This window comes from Pteropus alecto, unplaced genomic scaffold, assembly GCF_000325575.1.
Source record: "Pteropus alecto unplaced genomic scaffold, ASM32557v1 scaffold88, whole genome shotgun sequence".
Lineage (NCBI taxonomy): Eukaryota > Metazoa > Chordata > Mammalia > Chiroptera > Pteropodidae > Pteropus > Pteropus alecto.
In genome coordinates, this window is record NW_006494611.1 from 3,810,781 (window position 1) to 3,824,211 (window position 13,431).

Here is a 13,431-nt window from a genome sequence, read left to right on the forward strand (position 1 = left end):
GAAAGAGTGCTCTTTGTCCCAGAATGAAATGGTCCCACTGCAAAAGCAGTGGATATCACACAGCATATAGATATCTGGAGTGAACAAAACAAATTCACATTGTCTACGTGCATATGGAGAAACGTGTAGACTAGAAAAGTTTTAATGCTAATTTAAGACTCAGGACCAATTATCTATATGCTTTTTAAAAATAATTTATATAGAGAACTGGTCTTAATGATGAAATTTATTAACTAGTCCTAAAATATAAATGTGCATACATGTATGTTTATATCTATGTGTGTATTTATGTATATGTTTGTGTTTTCTTGAAAGGGGTGTTTGTACTCAGGCCCCATGTTATTGCATCATCATGGAATACTGTGCCCATGGACAGCTCTATGAGGTTTTGCGAGCTGGTAGGAAAATCACGCCTCGATTGCTAGTAGACTGGTCCACAGGAATTGCAAGTGGAATGAATTATTTGCATCTTCACAAAATTATTCATCGTGATCTCAAATCACCTAAGTGAGTATTTTTAAATTTTTTTAAAAAATTTAGGTGATCACTTAGGTGATCTCACATCACCTAAGTGAGCCATTTTGTTTTATTGCTTTGAAATGAGGAAATCTATCAACCATAGTTGATATTTTCAGACATCATACTTTTAGTTCACTTTGAATCAGCACAGTGGGTAATTCTATTTGCTTATCTTTTGGATTATTATTGACCTACTTACTTACCTATATGGAAGATATATCCAAGCACCTGATACTAGTTTTCTCTTTTTGTTGCTTTTTAATTGTACAGTTATGAAACAAAATTCATTATCGTCTGAAGTACTCACTTTACATCATCTTGAATAATTAATGCCATACTTCCTCACTTAAGGCTTGTTTTCCTAGTATAGTGCAAAAATATTTTTTAAAGGAGTTTCAAAAATATAAACAACAGGATAAAAATGAATAAGAATGATTAAGAAACAGAGGCAAAGAGAAAATAACATTAGAACTAAAGCTCGTTCACAAAATATATACCATAAGAGTCTGTACTGTTGTTAAACGTAGACTACAGATTTGGTTTTGAGCTTCCTAGAGTCTAAGCAAAGAAAGATATAATTAGTTATAAGGTTTACAGTGTCCATAAGAAAAATGGAAACTAGTTGTTTAAGAGAAGCAGAGCTATCTCTTGTAATCTCCGTTTTCAAAATGGCTCCTTTCCTACCGATAACCACCATGAAGGGAGTGTTTATTCAGTTCCCCAAATTGCATAAAGAAAAGGAGGAATTGATAAAACAGTATATTTCAATGTAGCTTCTATTTTTAAACATTATTTTTATTATTTCTCATCACATTTTAGTATAGAGAAGCAGAGGATTCATCTTTTTTAAAAAGCATTAAAGAATATCAAAAAGCATAGTGCTTTTATGGTTTACAACATTTTCTTAATATCCATTATCACGTCTGCTTTGATTTTGGCAAAAACTGTGTGGGATAGATGTGACAAGTATCATTATTCTTATTTTATTCAAGAGAAACTAGGGCTCGGAACCCAAAGTTATAGAGCTAGGACTTGAACCAAGAACTGTTGGACCAAAGACCACTGCTCCCTACCTCACTGCTCCTTACCTCATGTGAAGGTGAAGAATTCACAAGGAATTCTGCCTCTTTTCCATGAAGACACAAATTTAGTCCTTGATTATAAACTTCAGAGCAGCTGTTATTTACCACCATAGTCTCAACAGTATTTATTATAGCCGTTAGCTCATTGAACAACCATCTTCTGCTTTCCTTGCAAATAACTTTATTATATGGTAGTCATTCCTTGTGTACATTCTTAACTCAGCCTGTTGCTTTTGTCATTCACTACATACACACCGTACATGAAATTCTTGCTGAAGGTCTCTTTGGTCGCTTTTTTAACCACCTTATATTCCTTGAGAATTAATTTTCAAGGAAGAAGTCAGGAAATTTTAGAATATATAAAATCACATGCTACTCTCTTTAACTCCTGTCATTTAAACATTAGAGTAAGTTGGTTACTCAGTAAACTTTCCCCCCTGTTTTCAGTATCACCCTGATACCCCAGAAGCCTTGGCCTCTTTGGGTGCCAAAGTTTGAGAAGGCAAAGATCAATCTGGTTTGCTGTAAAGAAACTTTATTACCTACATTAAATCTTTAGGCTACGTGACCCAAACTTTGTCTCAGAGAAGATTTCACAAAAGCTTCAATGTCGTATCTTCTCTAGTCTCCTCCCATGTCCATTCCCTCTCATCATGCCAGCAGGTCCCATAATGAGCAGCACAAAGAGGCAGAAGGGGAAGTTTCCAGTGTTTCTCACCACCCCCCACCAAAGGGGCTTGTCACATTTTCTGACTTTCATGGTATATGATACCATCAACTCTCCAGTCATCTCAGATATCCCATGATCTTTTAATCCTTATGCATTTTCACCAAGACTAACATCATCCAATCAAAATTCCTAAATTATGTGAATCTTACATATCAGATGCAAAATCAGAGGTTGGATGTGGATGAAGGTATTCTAAAGCAATTATAAGCACTTAGCTGTTTGGTAAATAGAGAGCTATTTGATATTGGTGGGAGGGTGGCAAATGTGAAGCCCTTGGATGAAACAGAAAAAGGAAGAGGTAGACTGAGAACTTTCCTATTTTCTAACCACCTTGATTCTGGTGCTGTTGGAGTATTAAGCCTTCTCTTTGTTAAAAATAGGTCTCTATGTCATTAAGCCTCTGAAACACTAACTCATTAACATTCTAAAGTTCTAAACAGGTTATTTAAAGTGGACTTAGTCTAGTGTGTGAGGATGTTAATATGCTGGATTTGACTGGTACCAGATTGTATTCTTCCTTAAGGCTAGCAAAAGCAGTTCACCCCAGGTCACATTTCAGATGACTGTCTTGAAAATTAAAACATGAGTTGTGTGAATCTACTTAAGCTTAAATTTATTTCTGCTTTTCCTCATCAACATTAGTGGAATCCCAGGATACTTATCAGCCTTTTAAGGTAACAAATCCCTAGTGTCATGATCCCATGCATGATTTTAGTTGGCCGTCATTTAAATAGTGTTTTTTAAAAAAGTGTTTTTCTTAGTGGGTTGTTTGAGACTGCCAAGGGTGGAAACCAGTATTTATGGAGCATGGGTGCTTTACTTATCTCATTTAATTCAAATGAAAATTCTATACGGCCATTATTATGGGCCCATAATCCCTTATCCAAAATTCTTGGAGTCAGATGATTTTAGAAAGGTAACATAGCGCATGACATTACGTCCCCAGTGAAGACTGGGGTGGTATCCTATAATCAGCCACATCCATATGTCTGTAGCCAAACCCACGGTAGTCACACAAAATGAGATTAATAAAGTGAGTTTGCTTTATACATATGAAAAAATATTTATACACTGGTTTCAGAGCTTTTTGAATTTTGGGACAAAATAATGTGACCTGAATTGTCTCAGTCTTACAGATTGAGAAAACTGGCTTAAAAGAATTAAGTAAATTGGCAAAGGTCACACAGTTGGCAAGTGGTAGAGGCAGGATAAACCCAGGTGTAAAGGCCCACTATGCTATGCTGCCTCACAAGTATGAATGACGATGCTGTTTCTAGGGTGTAGTTAATGTCCTAGTGATATTGAAACACATAAGCTGAATGCTACAAGGTAGAGACCAGCAAACAAAGTCTTCATTTGCCAATTTGAGTCATGTTTTTTTCATTAGGACTAACGATTTGGATGTTTTCTTTATTTCTTTTGGAAGTGTTTTAGTGACTCACACAGATGCAGTAAAAATTTCAGATTTTGGTACATCTAAGGAACTCAGTGATAAAAGTACCAAGATGTCTTTCGCTGGCACAGTTGCATGGATGGCTCCAGAGGTGATACGGAATGAACCTGTCTCTGAAAAAGTGGATATATGGTGAGTAGCACCATCTGTGCCGACTTTTATCCTATTAGCACTTTCCTCCTTCAACACCTCTACTTTCCCAAACGATTCTCTAGTGTTACTCATTTCTGGTTGCTTGCAGTCTCCTATTAGCTGAGGTACTACCCATTACGATGGTATCTGGTAAGAAGGATTGGGAGAGGAATTAGGGTGACTATTCAGTAAATCATCAGTTCGGGGGACCTTCGAAGAATATGCTAACCTTTCTATAAAACAGAAAGTTTACTTCAAACAACCATTTAGTGTAAAAGTCTTTTTGAAATGTATTACATAATTCTCACCTTCTTGAATAAAATACATTAAATAAAGTTTACCTATGCTTGGTAACTCAGAACACCATTTTATATATATATCACTGACATATGTATCAGTGATTTACTGATGTGATACAATCATGTGCTTTAGACCTATTTGATGCATATAGGGCTGTTTGTCCTTTTACTAAATGGCCCCTTTGGGCTATTCTTTTTTTTTCTGGCCTTTTAAAAATCTTTATCAATTTTTCCTCTGAATCTTATATTAACAATATATTTGCTATTAACAGTATATTTCCCTGTAGTTGCTTTTCTTCCTTTCTTAAATTGGCAACTAATAATTTTGAGACTTAAAACTAAAATAATGTTAATATTGTATATAACACCAAAGTAAAAAAGATAAAGTAGAAGTGTTAGGTTCATTTGTAATTAGGATAATTATTACCAACATGTCTTCCTTAAGGATTATACCAATTTTTGTTCCCAACAGGAATGTATAAGAATGTTTTCTCAGTTTCACTGACAAACTTTGGGATTTTTGCTAACCATATAGGTTAAAAAAAATGGTATTTTGAGTGCAGTTTTAATTTGCATTCCTCTTATAAGAAAGGTTATACCAAAAAAAAAAAAAGGTTGTACATTTTTCCATGTTTATAAGCCATTTGTAATTTCTTATTTGTGAGCTATTCTTATCCTTTGCTAAGCTTTCTGATTTTTATTCTTATCAATTTATAAGAGTATTTTATATATTAAGAAGATTAGCCTCTTGAATATATGAATTAGAGGTACTTTTCACATTTTGTTATTTTGCTTATGGTGGACTTTTTTTCCCATGTCAGATTTTCTCTTAAGTACAGTTTAACTTATCGATTCCTCCTTTCATGGCTTCTGGATTTCATAATTAGAAAAGCCTTCACCACTCTAAGAGTTTTTTTTTTTCAATTTCCCATGTGTTCTTCAAGGTTTTTATGGTTTCATTTTTCACATCTGAATCTTTGATTCGTTTGGAATTTAGCTTGATGTAAGAGGAAGTATAGATTTAATCTTTCCCCCAGTTGTCCCAACAGCATTTATTAAATAATCACTTTCTCCATGATATTATGTCACTTTTATCATATATTCGGTTCCTATATGTATTTGGTCTATTTCTGGATTTCTATTCCATTTCATTAGTCTGGCTATCTAGTCATACACCAGAGTTAATTAATGAAGTCTTACATTACGTCTTAATATCTGATAGAATTGGTTACTTTTTTAGAGCTTTCCTAGCTGTTTCTGTTTTTCTTGTAGCAGTATTAAAATTTTAAAACTGGGTATACATTTGATTAAAAATTAATAAACAACTAAAATACAAATCGGTCTTTGAGAAATGTGTTCTGTGCATGTTCCCGGTACTACGATAGGTCTTTTGGAGTGGTGCTTTGGGAGCTGCTGACAGGAGAGATCCCTTACAAAGATGTAGACTCTTCAGCCATTATTTGGGGTGTTGGAAGCAATAGCCTGCATCTTCCAGTTCCTTCCACTTGCCCTGATGGATTCAAAATCCTTATGAAACAGACATGGTAAGCAATATATTTCTTCTAGTATTCTCTTTTACTTTCTCCCCAAAACCAGATTTAAAACTTCTCTAAAACTACGAGGAAGTCTCTACTGTGTATTTGGAATCACCTGGTAGTGTAAAGACTGAGAACCTTGGAACTATTTATAAAAAAGAATTTTGAATATCTTGAAATAGTAGGCCTTACTAAAGGATAGCTATTATTACTTTACCAGCACTAAAGGACTATTATCATCAAACAGATCACTGATCCTAGAGATTTCCATTTCCTTATTAGAAGTATATCATAATTATATTTAATTTTTGTTTGTCAGTACATCAACACTGCCTGAGATATAGCCAATGCATGCAGTCAAAAATGGTTTTCATAAATTGGACATTTTTTTATAAAGTAGAATAAAATCTTTATCCTCCTGGACATAACTTCTGACATGCACAAGCTGTCTTTTTTTTTTTTTTTTACTTTTAGGCAAAGTAAACCTCGCAACCGACCTTCCTTTCGGCAGACACTCATGCATTTAGACATTGCATCTGCGGATGTTCTTGCCACGCCACAGGAAACTTACTTTAAGTCTCAGGTAAGTCTGGAAACTTTCTACCAGGTGCTACTAACCAGGCGGACAGGGAACTACCAATAAGAAAAAGTAACTCTTAGAAGAGAGCCATTCTAATTCTTATAATAATTATATTACTCTATTCATTGTGAAGCAGTAACCATGCTACCTCATACGTATGACACTTTGGAGTTTTTTATGCACTTATATATTATTATCTCATCGGAAAAGAATGTGTATCAGAATCTGATCCTCATAGTGGGTTCTGGTGAAACCATTGAAGAGAAAAGAGGAAACGAAGATATGGAAACTGTGATGTACATATATTTGAATTAGAATTATAACTGAACTTCACAAAAGTATTACTTTCTTTCAAGTAGAAAAACTAAGTACAGAGGAGGGACATTAAATACCAGAGAGAACCCATGATAGAATTAGGCCCAGAGAGAACCTTTTCTCAAACTTTAAGTGTTACCTGGTACCACCAAATATAATATAATTTAATGTATCCGTTAGCTTTTCCTTCATTACAACTCATTCGAAAACTTATGGCTTAAAACAATCAGGTTTTGTTTAGCTCACAATTTCGTGGGCTGGAAATTTGGGCTAGGTGATTCTTCTTCTGGCTTTGACTGGGCTCACTCACATGTCTGCAGTCAGTTGCCAGGTCAGCTGAGAGGCTGGCAAGTTCCAGATGGCCTCATTTACAAGTCTGGCAATTGGTTGGCTATTAGCTGGAGTACCTCGGTTCTCCTCCACATGGCCTCTTATCCTTTAGCAGGCTGGCTTGGGCTTGTTCGCATGGTGTTCTCAGGGTGACAAATGCAACAAGAGAGCAAGCCCCAGTGCATAACTGATTTTCAAGCCTGTGTGTGCATCATGTGTGCTAATGTCTCATTGTCCAAAGCAAATCACAGGCCAACCCAGACTGAGAAATAGACTTCACTTCTTGATAAGAGAATCTGCCATAACACATTGTAAAGGCATGGGTGCAGAGAGGGAAAAGATTTGTAAATATTAAGCAAAAATGCTGTAAACTTCGTGAGGATTGGCAGTCTAACCATTATCAACCTGGAGAGGGAGTGACAGGAGATATGTATACATGAGGTCCTTATCCCTACCAGACCCAGGCAATAGCAAAAGGAGTAAAATGAGATGAAACTATGGCTTTTGAAATAATACGATGATCCTAAATTACAGCTTTATGCCTGAAGAATTTAACCACAGTATTACCTAATTTCTTCTCATACAGCTTTGTCTCACTCATGTTACTATATTTCTAAAATGTGTTTTTATAAGACGAATTCCATTTCTTCATTGACTTCCAGTAACATTTCAAAGATTCATTCTCAGAGAAGACATTTTATTGAAAAGTGGGTCTCAATGTACTCCTCCTAGCCCCCCATCTCTAATGGGTGATAAGTTTACCTACCAGGAAAGTCCGTTGAGAAGAGTATGGGACTGGGAGAGGCATCATCCTGGGAGTTAAGCAAGGCTTCCAATATGTTTTACTACCTGCCCCAACCCAAGGCTTGGAGCACATGCTTCTCAGGTGTCTTATAAACAGATACTCTGCCCATCGGATGCTGGGGAGTATCTTAATAAAGGCATAAGGGTTTTTGGCAGCTTCTAAGGAATGATGATTCAGAGATTCTTATCCTGTTGTCTGGAATTCCAGCACACTCTTTACAATCCACAAACTTAGCTCTCTCCACAACTGTGTCTTTAAATAGTCAGGCTTGCTGCTATAGTTTTTTAGTGTTTCTGAGGAATTATGTAAGTAAAGTGTTTGATTTTAGAGGAAATAAGAGGATGACTTCAGGCCATTTCTTATATACTTTGATATGCATTCAGATAAATTCCTTTAGAACTATTAAAACTATTGCCTATCTATCTATTTATACATATGTAGGTGTGAGGCACTGGAAAAGAAATCTGTCTTGTAGCTTCCGCTGTTAGTGTTCAGAAAAGGACTAAGGCCCTTTGGTGAAACGAAAGAGAACAATAGTGAGCATCAAACTTGAGGATATGGTTGCAATCACAGCTTTGCTTCCTTTACAATAAAACTGTACGTACCACAGTTCTGTAAAGCAGTTTTTAGCGAAAGTACTGAGTCACAAGCCATTGAGACAGTGTAACTGTATACATTTGGAAAACTTCAAGATTTTCTCAAGTGCTCCCAGAATATCACTTTTGATGCCAGGGCAACATATTCTGTACCCCCACCGTATGCAAAGTGCAAGTCAGCACCCAGAGTCAGTATCCTCACTTGTACGAATTCATTTTTACCAACACATACAGCACTGAAATTGAACTCAGAAAACAAAAGATTCTTTTGGAGCAAAAATATAAAAGGGAGAAGAGACGGAATGGAAGAGAAGAGGGGAGGAGAAAAACTTAGTACACTGGACACCTTTTAATATTCATTAATTCTGTATTTTTCTCCCAACGTAAAATTTTATATCTTCTTAAATAGCCCCAAATCTGCTATTCTTTCTAGTTCCTAGAATTTTCAGGTACTTACAAGCTGATTTGTCTCTGGGTCTGAAATTCAGACTATCTCTGGCTAATAATAATCCAGTGTTTATGAACTAGCTAGTGCGGTAATAGGAAAAGCAACAGAGCTTGAATCTAAACACCTATACTGTGATCTTGGATAAGTCACTAAATTTCTCTAAACCTCAGCTTACTCATCTAAACAATGAAGAAATCACATATTCCCTTCCTGGTGGAGTTTGGGTGAGGATCAAGTGAAACAAAAATGCAAGTGTGTTGTAAACTGTAAAGAACTGTTCAATTGTAAGAAATTATTCACCTCCCCCAAAGCTACAAAAATTAAGCTTCCTTTGGTTGTTACATTCTGGGTACTTTTTCTGATGAACTCCTGAAATGGATAAGACAGTAGCTGGGGAACTCCTATTCATTGTTTTGACTTTGCACTACCCCAGTGGGGAAAAACTGGTTATTTAGCACATGGTTTTGCTCTTCTGTAGCAGTCTCGTACCTGAGTCCTCACCTCCTCCTGCCTGCTGACAAAATCCTCTAACATCAGTTATCAGTCAATGATTGTTAACCACTGGTCTTTGCCTGCCACCAAAACTGTCACTCAAGAGTGCTGCTGATTCGTTTGTTCTTTTTGTTCCTTAGATTCTGTATATCAGTGAAATCATATAGTATTTCTCTCTCTCTGACTTATTTCGCTCAGCATGATCACCTCTAGGTCTGTCCATATGGTTTTAAAGAAGTACAAATTAGTAGTTGATAGAGGGTCACGGGGATGGGGAGTACAGCATAGGGAATGCAGACAGCTGTAAGGTAATGGCTAAGTGTAGAGCCAGAGGGAAGATAGAGTAATCGGGGGAATTGCTTCATAAACTATGTAAATGTCTAACCAATGTACTGTATACCTGAAACTAATATAAAAATAAAAATAAAAAATTGAAAGAAATTAGGTTCTATCTCAAACTAGTATATATTAAAAAAAAGTGCTGCTGAAGCCCAGCTGACGCCTTCCTGAGAGAAAATGCTTCATCTGTTTTTCATCAACAGCCCATGTATAAAGATGTGCAGCATATATAGCACAGATGAACAAAGCAACTAATTTCAGTACAATATTAGATTCTGCCAAAGCTATTGCTTCGTTCCTAGACAATACCCATTTCTCTGAGTAGGCAATTATTCCTCCTGGTATTCAATTACACTTGATACCAGTCTTTAGAAAACATTTTAGCCCCGTCCCAGATCCCAGCTGCTGGTGGGTCGTGTACCCTGCTCCTAAACTCTTCCACCACCCTCTGCCTTTGCGCCAGTCTGCTTTCCTTTTGAGTGCCACTGTGACCACCCAGAAGTTTGGGGGAGTTGCAAAGACACTGAGCTCATTATAGGGGTAGACAATGCTGCCGTAAGAGTAATCTAGTCATGAGCGAGTAGGTGCTTAGCCAGAGGCTGGGCTCTTCCTTGGGAGGCAGTAAAGAGGACTCTGTGCCAATCAAGAGCTGGACTTAATGTCTGAGTCTTTTCTGACTCAGAATCTATGATTTCTTGCTAATCATCCCCCAACATCCTGCTTCTCTGCTCCTCAAGCAAGGCTGAAACTCACTCAATGTCTTTTTTTACTTTTTAAAAAGTTTTGGTAAAATATATATAAAATTTGCCATTTTAACCATTTTAAGTGTACGATTTAGTGGCATTAATTACATTTGCAGTGTTGTGTAACGATCACTATTATTTCCAAAAATTTTTTGTCACCCCATTAAGCAATAACTTCCCTTTCCCTCCTCCCCACAGCTCCTGGTAATCTCTGCTCTACTTTCAGTCTCTATGAATTTACCTATTCTGTATATTTCATTTAAGTGGAATCATATACTTTTTTGTTGTTTCACTTAGCACGTTTTAAGGTTCATCTATGTTGTAGCATGTGTCAGAACTTCATTCCTTTATATGACTGAATAATATTCTGCTGTATGGATAGCCCCTCATTTTGTTTATCCATTCATCTGTTAATTCGACTTCATTTTGACACCTATATTATGGGAGAGAAAAGAAGCGAGGTTTGAGTGCAGGAGCTTCAGTCTACTGACTAAATAACCAGAAGGCTGGAGAAGACAAAAATCTAAATGCTATGGCCTTTCCCACGCCTTATCTGGGACATAAAGAATCCAATTGATGGTGGTACCCAAGTTCCACTGGATTTTTTCTTTACCTGCTTCCACAAGACCTGGGTACCTTGTGAAGCAGCCGCTACTCCCAGGTCTCAAATGACTTCATATTAACAACATCTGTTCTGCTTTTCACCGACTCTGGCTAGACACAGCAATCTCCCGGCTAGCATCTGCTGGGTATTACTTTATTGGTTAGCACTGTTTTCTGCTAAAAGACTATAGGCCCCAGCTGGCATCCATTGGATGCTGTCATATCCTTAAGGCACTGCCATCACCCACCAGGAGCTGTTATTTCCTGCTGTCACTGAAGCTCTGGACTTCACAAGATTCCAAAGCTGTACATTGTTCTGTTCACACAATAAACATTTCCTTTCCCTGAAGAGTCACACTTTGTAAAAAGTAACAGAGCAGTGCTAGTTATAAAACCCAGTGTTTTATAGGTATTTTTGTGAAACAATGGAAAATACCCCTCTACTCCTATGATGGTGGCTTTGTTGTAGGTCAAGTTCATGCAGGACTCTGCCTTCTCTTATGACATGTGTTTTCTGTCATAGGCTCCTCAGTCTCTGTGCAGATTGGCTTCAGGCCTGCCCACCCTCCATTTCTTCAGATATGCCCACACATGTCCACATTGCAGATTAAGTGCCAGTTGGAACTCCTATTACATAAAGATTCTAAGTATGTGTAATAGAACTCCAAAATTAACATCTACCAGTGACGCGATACCTTTGGGGGAAACACATTATTAATCCATACCTGCTATCTTCCCACATATCGTGTTCTCTCTTCACAGGAGGGAACTTCTTTTTGGAAATCTGCTTTCTTAACAGGTTTTAATTTTCAGAGGGTTCTCTTTAAGTTTTCCATTCCTCTAAGCTAGATATCAGGAGGTTTACTTCCTCTACAATTAAAGAAGAATTAATCTGTGATATTTGATTCCACACCACCAGAGGGAGGTAGTCCTTTTCCTGGTCCCTTAAGTACTGTTCTAGAATCCACTGACATGTTTTTGCACAAAAGAGGACGCTTTAAGGCCCAAATTTGGCCCTCTCCCTTATCTTTTTTTTTGATCTAATAACTCTTGATTGTCAGCTTTTAGCCTCTTAAAGCTCAGATACTCTTCCTACTTCGTGACTTTGATCTGGTGAGTGAGAGAACAGGATTACCTGGGGCTCAACCAGACCTGTATTTACTGCTTAGATACTGCTAAAGACTGTTACCAAACAATGGACAGCACATTCTGGATCTTGGCTTTCTGATGGCATTGTTTGGCAGGTTTGGTGCCCAAAAGTCAACCGACTGACAGAAATCTTTCTCCAATGGTCAGTCAATATATATATATATATGAAGACCTAGTATATTATAAACAAATAAGCAGGATAATCACCTTCTAAATAATTACAATATATAGATACTTATTACAGTACTTCCTCTATAAAAATAAATGAGAAATGGCAAATTTGGGGAGAAACTTTCTGTAATTTCACAATTACTTAAGCATAACTTTCTCCATGATCTAGACAGATCATTTTTAAATTGAATCTAAAGGTAATGGAATAGTTTTAAAGGGAGATTATACAATTAAGAAACATTTAGTTACAGATCTAACCTTCACTGGAATTATCTTAATCTCATTAAGATGGTAGTCTATATGTAATTTGAAGAAACATCTCCTTTAGCTATTTTTCTAGAAACTGCCCATAGACTATATTACAACAGAGGTTTCCTTGCCTCCTAAAACTTAGATAAAATTTTGGCTTGAAATTCCGTAACCTGTGGAAAGCCTAATGTCTTAACATTTCTGTGAATTCCTCAAGATTTATAATTTCATGGTCACTCTGGCTCTGCCTTCCTAAAATTCTTGGCCCCCATTCCTTCTATCTTGTGGTTGCTCCTTTATCCTTGTCGTATCATTGACGCAAATATGGAGTTCAGCACCTTTCCTTGATTTCTAAGGAAACAAAAACATTCATCCAAAGTCAGGATGAATGTCGAGAGACTTCACTAAAGATTTAGGAAATGGGAAGAGGCTTACATTTCAAATAACTTAAATCACCTATTAGACATCTATCCCTATCCTAAAAATTTTGTCAGACTACTTAGTAAATTGTTTAGCCACACTATTTTTATTCATCCTCCTTCTTTTCTTTTTCTGTTCTTCCCTCACTCCAAAATTCTTGTATAATTCCCTGTGTTTGTATTCCTATCTTCTGCTGTTTGTGCCCCTTGGGTCTTCTATTACAAATATTTTTTTTCAAGGTATTTCCATAAACAAAGCCTAAGAGGAACCCTGGTGCCAATTGTAAAGATGATTATATTCTCACTGACACATACTTGTCCATATGGTTATCGGAGCTATTATATCTGACCAGTCTTTCTCAGCCGCCTATCTTGACTTCCAGAGGTGAAAGCCAGTATGCCAGCTGTGATGTTTCTGGTGGCCAGTACTTTAAGGAAACTG

The 13,431-nt window shown here is 36.8% G+C and overlaps 1 protein-coding gene across 1 annotated transcript in view; it reads left to right on the forward strand.

Annotated features, from left to right (window-relative positions):
* The window catches only part of MAP3K13 (mitogen-activated protein kinase kinase kinase 13), a 131,531-nt gene that overhangs the window by 104,619 nt on the left and 13,481 nt on the right, over positions 1-13,431 (forward strand). The window contains exons 5-8 of the mRNA XM_015599944.2: positions 316-507; positions 3,758-3,916; positions 5,601-5,759; positions 6,225-6,333. Of these exons, the coding sequence (XP_015455430.1) occupies positions 316-507; positions 3,758-3,916; positions 5,601-5,759; positions 6,225-6,333 (619 nt within the window). The remainder of the gene's footprint in view (positions 1-315; positions 508-3,757; positions 3,917-5,600; positions 5,760-6,224; positions 6,334-13,431) is intronic.